Source organism: Lagopus muta, chromosome 5 (genome assembly GCF_023343835.1).
Source record: "Lagopus muta isolate bLagMut1 chromosome 5, bLagMut1 primary, whole genome shotgun sequence".
NCBI lineage: Eukaryota > Metazoa > Chordata > Aves > Galliformes > Phasianidae > Lagopus > Lagopus muta.
In genome coordinates, this window is record NC_064437.1 from 18,209,761 (window position 1) to 18,225,056 (window position 15,296).

General features: G+C 44.1%; 2 protein-coding genes across 2 annotated transcripts in view; both read left to right on the forward strand.

The window, feature by feature from the left end:
• Positions 1-4,587, forward strand: part of LOC125693467 (uncharacterized oxidoreductase ZK1290.5-like) — a 46,741-nt gene extending 42,154 nt beyond the window's left edge. Inside the window, exon 8 of the mRNA XM_048945485.1 lies at positions 1,062-4,587. The gene's annotated coding sequence lies outside the window, so the exon portion shown is untranslated. The remainder of the gene's footprint in view (positions 1-1,061) is intronic.
• Positions 4,588-5,126: 539 nt separating this feature from the next.
• S1PR1 (sphingosine-1-phosphate receptor 1) lies at positions 5,127-9,003 on the forward strand. Its single transcript, XM_048945475.1, has 2 exons — positions 5,127-5,256; positions 6,225-9,003. Exon 2 carries the CDS (start codon positions 6,305-6,307, stop codon positions 7,442-7,444), a length of 1,140 nt encoding a protein of 379 aa, XP_048801432.1. The 5' UTR covers positions 5,127-5,256; positions 6,225-6,304; the 3' UTR covers positions 7,445-9,003.
• The last annotated feature ends 6,293 nt before the right edge of the window (positions 9,004-15,296 follow it).

A 15,296-nucleotide genomic window follows, 5' to 3' on the forward strand; every position in this document is an offset into this window, starting at 1 on the left:
CTGGGAGGGGGACCGGGGAAATGTTAAAATTATTCTATTTCCTGGTAACAAAAAGAGCCAGGATTGTTGTGTTGTTTTGGTTTTGTTTACTCTGTGAATTCGTTCTTCCCAAAAGGTTCTCCTGGACTAGTCCCATTGAGTACCCATAAGATACTGCTGCCAAGATGACTTTGTGGTAAATTGCTGGCTTGGGTTCAGGGTGAGGTTGGTAAAAGACTGAACTGTGAGTGTCATACATCCACTGTGGTATAAATTGACTTTCTTGATGATCAAACAAGAAAGAAAAGACCATTTTGTATTGTATTTATATAATATGTGTATATTAAGGACACAGCAAGTATCTATTCTTTTTATCTCAAGTTTTTGAGATTTTTGCATGATCGTCATGAACGCTGTGTAAACCAGGGGCAAGTTCCATTGAATAATTTGGAAAATTATCATGAGTGGTTTGGTTTTATTTTTCTGCTTTTCTCCACTATTACCAATCAGTAATATTTGAAATCTGCCCAAAATCTGCTTATTTTTCAGCCAGAACATCTGTTCCTTCAGAATAGCATGTTCAGTTGCATTATCATGACCATTAAATCTTTAGTTTATCCCAGCAAAAAATATCTAGCAGGATTTTACTTGATTGATCTGTTTTACTGGAATAAAAAAATAAATTGCAGAATTTTTTTTGAATGCTGAAGCATCGTTTCATTACTCTGTCACTCCAGCTACATTTTAATACATATGGAAAAAATATGTATAATGTTAGATACATCAGTGTCTTGGGATTCTGTGGTAATAGTGAAGTGGTAAAGTAATCTTCAAGTGCAATGATTACCAACGACTTCAAGTCTTTTTGCTTGGGATTAAGCTTTACCTAATGATCTGGAAGTAAAATACGAATTCTCGCAAATGAATATGTCAAACTTTTAAAAACATTGGTAAGTGCTTTAAAAACAAACTTTTGAAATTATGGAATGCTATTACTTAACACACATGTGCTTCTCGTTTTGTAGTGTTCTCATTGTCTGCTTTTTTTGTTGTTGCTGTTGTTTGCTTGTTTCCAAACCCAGGCTTCGATTTTAATCTGAGCGAAGAAGATGTGGAATTGTTGAACATCATGAATATCAACAGAAAATAAATGGATTGTGGAAAGCATAGCTTAAAAACGGATTGTTTCAAACTTCAGAAGTGGTGAACTTAAACTTTAATTCATTTTAAACTGAAGGATAAATTGTTGGATACTCAAAGTATCCAGTCAACACCAATTAACAATCAAAATCGGTAATAATAACTTGTGTTTACTATCATGTTGACCATCTAATGAAATCATTTTGTATTCTGTTTTTGTTGCTTCTTGCAAATACAAATATGCTTACTTAAAGTGTTTTGTCTGTTTTCTCAGAGCTGTCTGGCATGTTCTTCCAGTGTGTGTTAAGCTATATCAAAATATTGTAATTAAGTTGCTTTACCTGCGTGTACATAATTTAAGGTGCTGTTTTAACCCCTTGGAGCAAGTTAGTTGTGCTTTGTTCTCTGGCAGATTTTGTGAAGCATTAGTTACTTCAAGATGCAGATGGGAGCAGGCTACAATGTGCAGAACGTGTGTAACTGTTTGGGTGACTAACAGAAATTGGAGCGAGTAGGTGCTTTTGTCCCTGTGACAATTAGTACTTGTCATTTCTACCTGCACTTTATGTGAGTACTGTCACCGGTGCTTTGTCTCCTAGTTCTGAGAAGTTACCTGGCTTTGAGATGAAACTTACAGAGCTGAAAGTAGCATATAGATATCCTAATTCAGAAGATGGTCTGCCCTGCTTTAGAAACAGTTGTGTAATGTTATGTTTGAGGTGATTCTGACCAAGCTTGCTTCACGGTATCAGAGATGGTATAAAGATGGCCTTGCTTTCATACTCTGTACTAAATTTATGCCACATTATCTTCATTCAGATTAATAATTCAGTTGTGATATTTCTGTAGGAGTCATAATCTCAGCATGCAGGTGTTAGGCCATGTAGTAAGAATAGCATTCTCTTCTCAGCTGTATGATGTAAACATTTACAAATGTACCCAAAATAGAGTATGTTTGTTCCAGCTCTGCATCAAAACTCTGGATCTGTTGTAATGCCTTACTTCTTACATTGTTTCTTCAATTTCCCCTAGTCAGGGGAACTTGAGGGATTCTGCTGCCCACTCTTTGTGCTTCCTTAGTGAGCAAAACTATTCCATTCTGAGGATCTCCATTCTTGACCTGGCACACCATAGAGGAATGCCTCTGTTTTGTGGCTAAGCTATGTCAGGGTGAATAAAAGGACTTTCTGCATGGATAGATTAAGATTTTCGAAAGTGCATAAGGGTGTTGTGTTGGGGAAAAATGCTTTGGAAATCTGTCTTGTGGGGATTTCTTGTCTCTTTTCAGGATGGGTGATGGTCACACACTCATCTGTTGCAATTGTGAGTCGTCCTGTGGTGCCAGCACTGTGAGAGTGCTATCTTCTGCTGGTATCAGAGGCTGCTGACACAGGCTTTGGGAATAGCCATACTGCATTTTTCTGCAAGACAGCATTGTTTCCTTTTCCTCAATTAACAGTTACCAGGATTAATGCTGGAGATTATTTCATTGATAAGTTTTTTTTTAATTTTCAGGCTCTTTACTTTGTATTTCTTTTTAAATGATCTCTTCATAAAGTACTCTGAAATTCCCAGTGTTGTTCCCCATGCCGGTGGGATGAGTAGGTGCTGACAGCCATCAGCACAGTCTGCAAATTGTGTAATTTGTGAAGGATCATATCAGTACCTTTTCTTGGGACTGATTAGTCTGTCAGATGTGCACGCACAGCTTTGTTGGGTTTCATTGTCATAAAATGATCAGTTTGACTTGCATCAGATTGTTGTGTGATTTGGGTTAAGACACTGAAACTGAATGTATGGAGATTCCTCGGGGTTATCCTATCACCACTGCCCTGCGAAACAGCCAGGATTCTGGAGTGCCCACCACACTGAGTTCCTGTAGTTTCACAAGAACACTGCTTATCACAGGCAGCCAGTGGGTATGTAAAACAAGACTTTTTGTTCATCAAAGAAACTGAAGTATAATAGAGTATGTATTCATTATGTTGTCCCATCTCCTTTTCTCTGATTGTGGACATTCTCAGTTTTCAAAGGCGTTATATACCCTGGATTTCTTCTATATATTTTGTGGAAGTGCAAGTTTCCTTCACGTTGGATCTGGCAGATGGAAGGTATTGAGACAAGAATTCTTGCTCTGTTGATTGGGATGAAGTATAATCCTGGCATAAATCTCCTCAATGAACATCTATCAGTGTGCTTTTGTTAGAGTTGGTTGGAACAGCTGGAATTTACCTGTTTGTGTGATTCAGTCCATGCAAGGAGGCTAAAATCTGTGCAGCTGAACCTCATGAATCTGCATGAATTGAGGTTTTACACGGCCCTCAGAGCAAAATCAGCTGCTTTGGCTGCTTTTGCCTGGAAAGGAGAAAGTGCTATTTCAGCATCCTTACTGCTACGTGTCAACATGGCTACAGATGTGTGTGATCATCTAATTTTAACAGTGCTTTTTGTAATACAGATGCTCAGCTGTTCGGAGTCAAACTGAAATTGCCGAGCCATTTCACACAACCTCTGACAAATAATTTGTTGGACATCACTTCTTTGGGCTGCAGCCTTCTCAGCTGCTTTACCAATAACTCAAACATGAAAGCTTGTACATCTGGCTGTTGAAACCCTGAGTCACTCTGTCCTTTAATTAAAGCGTGTTCCTTTATTATGTCCCTCTTGCTTAAAATTATGAGAGAAAAATTTCATAGAGGAGAGTGCCTAACAAATGTGCTTTTATTTAATATTTTCTATAGATTAGCTAAGTAAAGGGGAAAGCTTTGCAGTATCTAGGGTATGTCAGGCAGTTGCAGGGGATGCATATGTCAACCTCGAGCATGATTTATCTTGCATGCCTTTTCTGACAGTTGTAATTTAACGGCTGTACTTTTTCCTCCAGGCTCTCAGGAGGCTGAACATCTTTTCAAGTTTCTAGCTTGGTGGTGGAGAGTCGACGTCTGTTTGCCAGTGTAATTTATTGAGTCATTCTAGGAGAGGCGTGGAGCAACTGAAGCATGAGGATTCACATAAATGTGAGAAGAGGGGGACTCTTCCCAGGGCAGCACTGCCCTTGTCTCTTTCAGAGGAGAGCTGCTGCCCTGTAATGACTGCTGCTGCTCACTGAGATGTGTGGGGCCGTGGACTAAGAGACTGATACGTTGTGCTCTGATCCATTGTGCTATTATTTTGCATTTCAATTTGGAGTTAAAAAGAACAAAGTAAGAAAGGAGGAGGAACATTTCTGCACTAAAAGCAATTTAAGGTAACCAAGAATCACGTACACTGAGGTGGGTGCTTTTGGAGGAGTTAAAAAACTCATTTCTTTCTCAGTCTTTATATAATGGCACTGCTACTGTTGTTTAAAAAAAAAAAAATTGAAACTTATTTCTCTTTACAAAACCCATTTGAATTCTCTGAACATTCAGAGATGTTTTGTGTTGGTTTTTTTTTATGTTGGAAACCCAATAAATAGTGGTGTTCAAGGTGGCAAGGGGCATAAAATGATCCCTCACCCAGGGGCGAGTGCTGGCATCAGTCGGTGCAGAGCCCCGTTCTGTGTGGCTGTGCCACTGCAGCCAGGTTCCCCAGGGCGCAAAGGGCGCCGGTGCCACCTTCACGCTTGCCGGGCTCTGCGTGTCCCCATTTTAGCCTCGAACTCGGCCAGGTGGGAAGACTGAGAAAGCACCATCAGCGCTTTCCTTAGATGTTGTTCAAGCGTCCGTCAGGCGCCGGGCCGGGGCACGAGGCGCGTCCTCTGGGCCGCCGCTCCATGCTGAGCCACTCCGGCTGCGGAGCTGGGCAGACGGCAGTATGGGGCAGGGCGGGAGCGGGACCGCGACGCCGCCTCCCCGGGCAGCGAGGGCAGACGTCCCGCGGGACGGAACGGGCTGGGACTGAGCGGCGGCTCCGCCGGTCCCGCCTCCTTTGGGCCCGCCTCGTCGGCCCCTCTCTCGCCCGCAGCCGCGGGCTCTATAAAGGCGTGCAGGTCCCGCGGGCGGAGAGCTCGTACACGGGGAGGGGTTAAAGAAGAAGGGTGGGGAGCCTCCGCCGCAGGAACATTAAAACTGCCGAGCCCCGGCCGGCCGCTGGAGTCGCTGGACGGCACTCACGATGCGGAGGCTGCATGCGGGCGGTGCGGCGCGGCTGAGCGAGGTACGGCTCGGGGCGGCGGAGCGGGAAGGGGGGCTTCGGGCGGCCGCGCTGCGGGGCTGCGGCGAGCGGCAGCCGGGAGCGGGGCGGCAGCCGAGCGCGGAGCTGTGCCGCCGGACTCGCCCCTCCGGCTTTGCTCCTCATAGGCTGTAATTTGATGGCTCTGAACGCTCTTCTCCTGCCTGATTTCGCACCTTAAATTCCTTCTAAATGTCTACTAGAAAGTGCCCGTACGTAAAAGGAGTGCCCTCTACATCTGCATTCCTTAATCGTATTCGTTTTCAAAGCGTACGATGCTAACTATTTGCAACACAAAGTTCTTTTTTTCCTTTCCTTTGTGTCAGACCCACAGAACAGGTTGCTGTGCGGGCTATTTACTTGTTTCAACTTCTCCCAGCTCCCTAACGCATGCCCCTACTGCTCGGCCGGGGCACCTCTCCTGTTTACAGCTCTGGATGCTCTCTTGCACATGGCTGAATTACCTTCAGCACAGTAAATTGCTTCCCGGCCCCTCCCGAAACGTGTTCAGACTTTCAGAACAGAGGCGAATCGAGCTCTCCTGTCGAGTAATTTCTTTGCAGGCTTCTGTGCGTCTGCAGTTAAAGCAAGTCAAGCCCATTTCCCTTTCTAAATCTCTGTTGTGTGTGCGCTGTTTCCTGCTGAAGAGTAAGTTAGGCTGGACCCTGCTGCTGAACAGCTTTCAGGTCTTTCACGCTGGAAGAAGTCCAGCAGTGCGGTCTCTGCTGACTCCAGCTTTACCTGCGCAGGTAAAGTTGTCTTACTGGCTTTAGCTATTTAGTATGCCTAACTATCTTTTAAGCATATCGTAACAGATGAATAAAACTGCCTTTTCTGTGATTGCACTTGTGATTCTGACAAACAATCAAATCAGCAGATCATCTTGGAACTTTTCTAGTTTGTTACCTGCTTTTTTGCCACCCCCTAACACGGGCTTTGCCTCTTGTTCTCAGGACTGCTGCTTGTGAGCGTGTGCAGGAGCGCTGGGAGCTGCGGGGCCACCACGGGTTTGTGCTGCGTGTCTGTTGGCACCATGAGCTCCGGCACCACCGCCCCAGTGAGGGTGGTCAGCAGCCTCGCCAACACCGACGTCAACTATGTCATCAAAGAGCACTATAATTACACGGGAAAGCTAAATGAGAATGCGGACAGTGGAATAAAAGTGACGTCGGTGGTTTTTATCATCATTTGCTGCTTTATAATCTTAGAGAACATTTTTGTCTTGCTCACCATCTGGAAAACCAAGAAATTTCACAGACCGATGTACTATTTCATTGGGAACCTGGCTCTTTCAGACTTGCTGGCTGGCGTGGCTTACACCGCCAACCTCCTGCTCTCCGGACACAAAACTTACAGCCTCACTCCTTCCCAGTGGTTCGTAAGGGAGGGCAGCATGTTTGTCGCCTTGTCAGCTTCTGTGTTCAGCTTGTTGGCCATCGCCATTGAGAGATACATCACCATGCTGAAAATGAAGCTCCACAACGGCAGCAACAGCTTCCGCTCTTTCCTTCTGATCAGTGCCTGCTGGGTTATCTCTGTGATACTCGGAGGACTCCCGATCATGGGCTGGAACTGCATCAGCCTCTTGTCAAACTGCTCCACAGTGCTGCCGCTCTACCACAAGCACTATATTCTCTTTTGCACCACAGTTTTCACAGGCCTGTTGCTATCTATTGTTGTCCTCTATTGCAGGATCTACTCCATGGTGAGGACTAGGAGCCGTAGGCTGACATTTCGAAAAAACATTACCAAAGCTACCAGGAGCTCAGAAAAGTCACTAGCCTTGCTCAAGACAGTGATCATAGTCCTGAGTGCCTTCATTGCTTGCTGGGCTCCCTTGTTCATCCTGCTTTTACTGGATGTGGGCTGTAGAGTGAAGACTTGCCCGATCCTGTATAAAGCAGAGTATTTCTTAGTGCTGGCTGTGCTCAATTCAGCCACGAACCCTATCATCTACACCTTAACTAACAAAGAAATGCGAAGGGCTTTCATCAAGATCCTGTGCTGCTGCAAATGTCCCCCCACAGACTCGGGGACTAAATTCAAGAGGCCAATCATCGGAGGGATGGAGTTCAGCCGGAGTAAGTCCGACAATTCCTCCCACCCACAGAAGGAGGAAGGCGACCGTCCTGAAACCATCATGTCTTCAGGCAACGTTACCTCATCTTCTTAAGGAGTGACCGTGGAGGTGTTTAGAGCCTTCCTCTGAAACTGGGAGCCGAGGCACCTCCTGCTCGCTGCAGCAGTGCTGGGCTGAGGAGCGAGTAGCATTAGTTCTAACGAGGCCAATGGTGCACTTGCGAGGCTGGAGTTCAAGAAATGGGACACGCTGTTCTGGCTTGAAAATCCATTTCCCCGGAGCATGTTTTGTCTTTGCACTGGGGCAGCTCAGGATTGTCAGGCGCATTCATATCCTGAGATCTCCTTAGTAACTCTGAAAGACTGATGCCTTGGGGAAGTGATGCCTGGTGTGTGCAAGAGAATGAGAGTCGGGGAAGAGGCAAAGGGAGAATGAATCTTTTTTTTTTCTTTTTTTTTGCCCTGTGAGAAGAATGTGAAGTTATTTTTCCTTTACTTGCAGCAAACCACTGACACAAAGCTCTTTCTGTACTGGGTTTAGTGATGGCTCGTATAGTTGGTCAGAAGTGTTTGTTTAACACATAACAAGGAAAGAGATCATGCAGGTATAATTTATACCACGGGCAGCCATAATTTGACATCATCTTCCAGAGCTTTTAGTTAAATAGTAAGGTTTTATTTGCAGAGTCCAAAGCTGTTGGAGTTTTATTTAGCAAGATCATAGCTGTGAATTTTTGTTGGTGGTCCATATTACATTTGAAGACCAAGAGCAGGCTCTGTAATTACACTCACTTAAACAGTTCCATGACTGTATCAGATTTCATGGAATCACTCAGAGCAGCATTTGGCCCCATGCGTTGTTTGCCATGTTGTTATATAGCATTAAATAAACTGCATTATTGTGACAAAATGCGAGGTGGAACTGAAAGTCACCTCTCATAAAGATGACAGAGAGTAAATCTAATAGAATAAAATACTGTTGACAGCAGCAGGATTTTTACTGAGGTAAAAAGAGCTAAAAACTGAAGGCAAAGGTTAGTGTCAGGTGACAAAGGCAAAAAGTAAAGATTGGTTTCATCGCCTGAAAAGAAAGCCTTGAGTTTCGGAAACGTAAGATTTCAGGTGAAATGACTATAGATAAATGCACTTCCATAACAAAATGCAACACGTTTTGGCACATTTTATTAATGTTCATAATTGCAGGAAATCTGTTTGTATTCTATCACTTCGTGGCTTCATGGGAGAAGTGCCTGTCATTAAAATGAATGTATTTGTTTTACAGTATCGTTTTGACTTCTCTGGTTTTCTAACCTGTGCTAATGGGGTTGAATGTGTACAATGTAAATAAGTTAATGAGATACAGGAGTCTTCGCACCTAGAGTATTACTGTAACAAAAGTGGTATATCTGGGATAGCTGAGAGCAACTGACTGATTTACAGTTACGGACAACTCCTAGAAGTGGTATTTTGTAAAAAAAAATAAAATAAAATAAAAATTATTGCTTTTGTAGTAAAATTTCCAGTGCAATTAAATTGTTTTTTTTTTTTTTCCTGGTTTAAAAAATAGTATTTAATATGTTTCTGACTTCTGTTGTTCAATTTGCACATAGCTTTATTGACTTCTAAACATTAATAAACTGATTTTTGTAAAGATTCTGTTATCACAGTACTGGTACTTTGGTACTGCTGTGGGGATTTGGCACTGGGTGTGGAAGTGTTGATGGAAGTTGTTGACAGAACTCATGGAAATGACTCCTTGGTTTCAGTACCATCTGGATTAAGCTATTTTTGTGGATGTCTTTCTGGTTGGTGGAGACCTAAGATGCATGCTGCCACTGGCAAGGTCATGTAAGATACAAAATGAATTCTATACTGTGATCTTTGATGGGTGTGCACTGTATCAATGAAATGCCATTAGAAGAATCCTTACAGTAGCATGCCTACGAATGTGTTTTGTTTTTTTTTTCCCAACTGCTAGTGGAATACAAGTAGAAAAAAAAAAAATAGGTGCCTGCCAATGTTGCCATGGCCACCTGGAGCAGAATAAGTGAAATTATTAGCTTAAATCACTTATACAATTCATAACCTTAATTCTTAGCTTATTGCAATATCAGGAAATACATAAGAAGCAGACCAATTGGAGCTCCACCTGGTGCAGCAGTGCACACTGCGACCGTCTGCTTGAATACATGATGCATGACTTCTTCCCAAGGCCTGACTTCCATTTCCTCTCTTGCTGCCATTCCCGCTCAGTCTTGCTTTTAAGTTTCACGGCACTTGTACAGGATGCAGTTGGAGTGCGAAGATAAAGCTCACCTTCTCATAGTGTATGTCATCACTGTGCAAGCTTTACTGTGGGAAACTGCAGCCTGCTCAGTAAGGAAGGCTTTGGGTCGCAACCTCACTTCCTGAAGGAAATTCCAAAAATGCCCTGAAGACAAAAGAGTGGAAACAGGCTGGAGTTTCTCTCCATCTGTCTGCTTGTACGGAAGGAATGATTTCATGTGTGCTCACTTCCTAGGCTTTTCATTAGTGACCTGAACAGAGCTGGAAAAAAATGTCAGATCTGTATTAGTGCACCAGATAAAGTCTTTCTTGTGCTAGGCCCGTGCTTGGGCAGTGACAGCTTACGCAGGGTGCTGACAGTTATGGAGAAAAGCACGGCCTGATCTCGGGGATAAAGCCGCATCTACACAGAGCGCCAGAAGTATAAAAATCAAAGAAGTCCAAGTAAAGCCCTCAACATGCTACCAGTAAGTAAAGGCACTGTGTGGGGATGTGGCTTCTGGTTTTCATTTGAACTCTCGTCTGGCTTGGTAAGAAGGTTTTTCTCCAACTGGGGCTCTTCTGCCTTAAGGGCATCCAGGTTACTTTTCCCCCTCCGGGTTGACACCCTGTGGCGAGGGATGAGCAATGCTGCAGCACCGCTGTGTCACAGGCCATTGTGACTCCCACCACCATCCTCTGTGCACTGGTAGCTGATAGCCCACAGGTGAGTCACTTCCATTCTCTTTTCCTTTGTTTTTGTGTCCTCTTATCTGTCGTGTCTAATAACACTGCAGGCCTTTGGGGGGAAATGACAGACATCCCACGAAAGCGGCTGCGTGATGGCAGCCCTGTTTTGCTAGGGAGCTCAGAGTCTTACGTAATTCATGCAATAAAAGAAACACAAACGGCAGTGCGTGGCACTGAGCCATGGGAAGCGTTTCCTACACTCCTGATCAAGATGACTGAAATCCATTTCCTTCATAGTCAGGCCACGTCTATGCATGTAGAAAAAAACTCACGCAGAGAACAGTAACTGTAATTAAATCACAATAAGAGTTCGGGGAAAGAAAGGCCATTTGTAGCTCTTGACACTTCTTATAGGAGAAGGCTCCCTAGCTACAGACACCTATCACGACAAATCAGCAGGCTAGGCCAGTTGTGCTGTGATCAGTTCTGAAACGTTCAATGCAGAAAGCACTGTTCCGGGCCCCAGAGTGCCTTGAGCAGGCACTGAAAGGGCAGTCAGCTTTGTCCTTTTGTTGGCCAAGTGACAAACTGGCAGAGGAAACTCTCTGAGAGCTGAAAATGTACATTATCCCAAATGTCTCAGTGAAATAAAGTAGCCTGTGTTCTCAGGAGAAACCTTGCCCTTTGATTAATTTTCTTGTTCCTAGCCCTTCTTCCAGTGTAAGGAAAAGAACAGGGATGGAAAATGGTCGTTCTCTGCTACTTCTCATCTATGTATGCCTGTGTAGGACCTCCGTGTAGCTCTGCACTACAGAGCTGGCAGACAGGACCAAAACTATGGGAAGTAAAAATGTAAGAAATACTCAAGCTAAGAGCAAGACAGGGATTGCCTAACTCTAAAATTCCCTGATTCCTAATTTGGCTTGGAAGATCTTAATACTGATGCATTTTGTTTTCAAAGGGTCAGATTGACAAAGCATCCAAAAACGTAGAACAAAGCTATGTAACCTACTCAGCTCTGAAGTGCTGGAAATTCCCACAAGAACAGGCTTGTTTATGGGGTTATGAATTTCCCCAGGAAAATATTTACTGTATTTAAATAGTTTTATTTCTTGGAAAATTAAATCCAACTCCAACTGAACCTTCAAGGATTTCAGAAACAAAGCCCATCTAAATTCAGTTCCTGTAATGTGCTTTCACAAACTGTTCTAATCCCATATTTTCATTCACAGATGGAAAGAATTTCATTCTTGATGGTGTAACTTATTCTAATAGAACATTATTTCTTCTATGCAATTTGCAAGAATTGCATAGGGTCAAGATATTTCCCTTTAATTACTACTCTGAGTAATAATTGTTACTTTATTCATGGGATTTTCTAAAATTCTGTTTCTATAATAATTACTAGTTATTAAATTCACCTTGCAAAGATGAGGTTGGTGTAAGAAACTGTGGTACAGCTAACTTGTTCTAGTACAAGCTTCATGTTGAAAAAAGAGGTGTCTAGAAAGAACTAAAACTCAAACATCTACAATTAGTCAAGATATTAACAGAAAATATATTTTGAGGGAAAATTGGGCACGTGATCAGTGTAGTCTTAGACCATCCACTGAGGAGAATTTCCATGTCAAGGCTAAGCAGGAAGTTCCTAAGCAGGAAGAGGGTGGCACATTCCTGTGTCTGCTACTCACCCACAAATTCTGAGAGATGTGTCAAAAGCAGCATTTTCCAAACAGAGCTCACCAAGCAAAGCTCTGCATAGCCAGATTTCACTCCACCAAAAAATCTGGTCCCTGAGTTAAACAGGAACTTTTATGCTCAGCAGTGCCCCTGTTACCTTCACAGTACAAAAAGGCAGGAAATCACATCAACCACACCCAGGAATTCTGTGGGCTTGGAAAAGTCCTAATAAAGCAAAGGAGACAAAGCTCTGTCAGCCCTCTGTGGACCTCTTGCCAAGCCTGGTTAGCACTCACATAATGGAAACCTGCACAAAGGCCAATTTTTTTTTGAGCTTAAGTGAATGATCACTTTGAGAAGATCCATCTTTAAATGGGTAGTACAACAAGGATACATTTAAATGGCTCATCAGAGAAACACAGTTAATGCCAGATTAAATATTTATGTGTGTATGTAGCTTTTGCAATGCTTATTCGTAATCACTCTTCTCTGCTGAAAGCGGGCTCACAATTCAGACAGCACGACTTTCTATAAGTAATGAACATTTGGAAACTGTGAGCTAGGGGGGAATACAGAGCTAAAATTATCTGCTAGGCTCTGTGATATCATCAATGAAAACAGTCTCTACCTGGGAAAAATCTTTGGTTTGAATCAGTGCTGACAGCAGAATCCTTCTGGTGCCAGTCTGGGCTATCTGCTAAATGTTGTTTTGCTCCCTTAAGCGAGACTTCTTGATTTAGCAGGACACTGCCATAGATTGCTGGAACACTCTCCCACAGAAATTCACATCCTTGTCAAAGCACCTACGGTTATGTAATGTGAAGGTGAGGTGCATTAGTGATATGCGCAATGGAAACAGAATGTATGTGGTTAAAGAAAATGTGCGATGATGATTTTCACTGAATGACCTGGCAGACAATTTCAATGTGGGTCATTTATTGCCCATTGCAGTATCTCCTTTGTTGTATGGCTTTGTTGTATGGCTGCTGTTGTATCACTGTCAGCATGAGGTGGGAAAATCAACCAGAGATATTTTTAGTAATACCTACAACTTTATCTTCTTAGTTAGAAGAATGAACAATAGCTAGACTGAAAAACCCTTTCTGAAGGGACTATTGTAGAAAAACAGCTTGCTAAAAACCTGTATTATTATCTCTCTTGCTTTCAAAGAAGACACAACTATGGTCTAACGATTTCTTCTAATCTATAGGCCATTCAGATTTCTGTTGCAAGAAAATAAGCTGTTTACCAAACACCAGTCTCCTTTAGCTGTTCTTATTTTCATTGCAACTCCCACTTTTACTGCTGGTTTAAGCACAAGATAAGAAATTGCTTGTAGCTGGTGTGTAGTTTCTCTCTTCCCTATAGGACTATATGATCAATGCATGTTTTGAACAAATCCTTCATGTTGGTACAGAGATAGTATTTCAAAGCTGCCCACAGAACATTAAAAAAGTATTAACTCTTTTTTCCCTCTCTATTTTAGAAATTCAATATATTCAGTATGTTACTCTTTTACTACATGTTACTCTATTTAAATGGTTTTTTTTCCTCATCTTTTTATGTATCATATTGCAGATGTTGCTTGGGGTAATTCCTAACTTTCACCTCAGAGGTTTGACAAATTCTCATGGGAAAGTGGCTGTATTTTATTTTTCTGATAAGCACTGTAGGCAGGAGGGATAGGAACTTGTCCGTACGATTGAGGCAGTGAAGGAATGCTGAAATCTTTTAACTTGCCGTTGTTCATCAGTGGAAGTGGCTGGGGTCAGAGCTCTTTAGAGATACAGTGTGAAGTTCTGCTTTTCACTAAACCTGCTGAAAAGTGCACAGCATTACAGAGGGTTCAGAGAACAACAAAAGAAGGCGATTTAATAGGATGAACTACAATAAAAGGCTCAGCCAGCGAAGCCTTTTCCCACCAGAGAGAAGAGAGCCGGGAAACACAATGCTCAGCCTTCCAGCTCCGCTGTGGAAGTGTGCTGGACGTTACAGAAAGCAGGCGAGCTATTTAAAGCTCAAGACAAAGAGCAGACTGCCGGTAGAAACCAGATCCAGTTAAAACACGTATTTCAAATCAGAACTTTGATGCTTGGAGGCTCCGAGTATCTCAGCCTGCTGCAGAGTTTTGCCTGTTCAGGCAGCGCTGCTCCGTGCATGGCCGTGGGGCCTTCCCTTGGCTGCCGGCCCCAGCGCGCCCACGCGGGACCGGCCTTGGCGGTGGGGGTGGCAGCCTCTCCTCCCCCCGAGGCGCTCCTGGAGGCCGCTGCTGCCTTGATGCCGTTCCCGCTCTCTCCGAGGCTCCCCTGCCTGCCACTGGCGTGGCACCGTGCTGCCCTCCTGGGGACCTTGGGCGGTGCGGAGGTGGGAGGCGTGGGGCCAGGGCAGCGGCTGGGAAGAAAAATGATTCAAACCTGCTGTAAGTAAAAAAAAACAACAACAACATAAAAACCCCAACAAACAAACCTTCCCCGATGCCTTTATTTACAGAAAGCGCATGCTGTAAGGGGGAGCTGAAGTTTAAAGCCCTGAAATAAAAAGCAGTGAGGGAACTGTGGTTGCGGCGCCTGAAAGCGAGCGTTCAGCTGCCCTCTATAGCCCCGGTGCAGTGCTGCTGGAGCCGCAGAGGCTGTGGGGTTCATGGGGTGTTAAGTCTAAAACTTGAAGGTGAGAAGCACAGAACTGCTAAGCAGTCTCAGCTCTTACAGAGGCAGTGGTTTGCTAGGAAGTACTTATATGCTTTTACAGACTGCAGCTGTCTCAGCCGCAGCACAGCCGCTGAGGCACACTGCGGGAGCGCGGGTGCGGAGGCTGTGCTCACTTCTCTGCCCAGTATTCTCAGCAAAAACACACACCCCAGTGTGAACCTGGGGCAATGTGAGAACAACTAGAGGTATTTTTGGCATAAGTGTGTTTGTAGAAACACACAGAACCATAGCATACACCGAGATGGAAAGGACCCATGAGGATCACCAAATCCAGCTCCTGGCTCCACACAGGAGCAGCCAAAGCATCCAAACACAACTTGAGCTCTGGCAGCTTGGGGCCGTGCTGGCTGCCCTGAGCAGCCTGTTCCATGCCCACTGCCCTCTGGTGCAGGACCTTTCCCTAACCCCCACCTGACCCTCCCCTGACAGCTCCACGTCAGCTCCAGGCCGCTCCCTCAGGCCCTATTGCTGTCACTCTGCTGCCTCTCTGCTCCCTGCGCAGAGCTGCAGTCACAGTGAGGTCTCCCCTCAGCCTCCGCTCCGGGCTGAACAAACTTGGGGACCTCAGCCACTTTGCATACCCTTTCCCCTCCAAACCTTTCA

Bases quoted from the DNA above. Each gene is read 5' to 3' on its own strand.
- S1PR1 (XM_048945475.1), top strand. From the start codon at position 6,305: ATGAGCTCCGGCACCACCGCCCCAGTGAGGGTGGTCAGCAGCCTCGCC.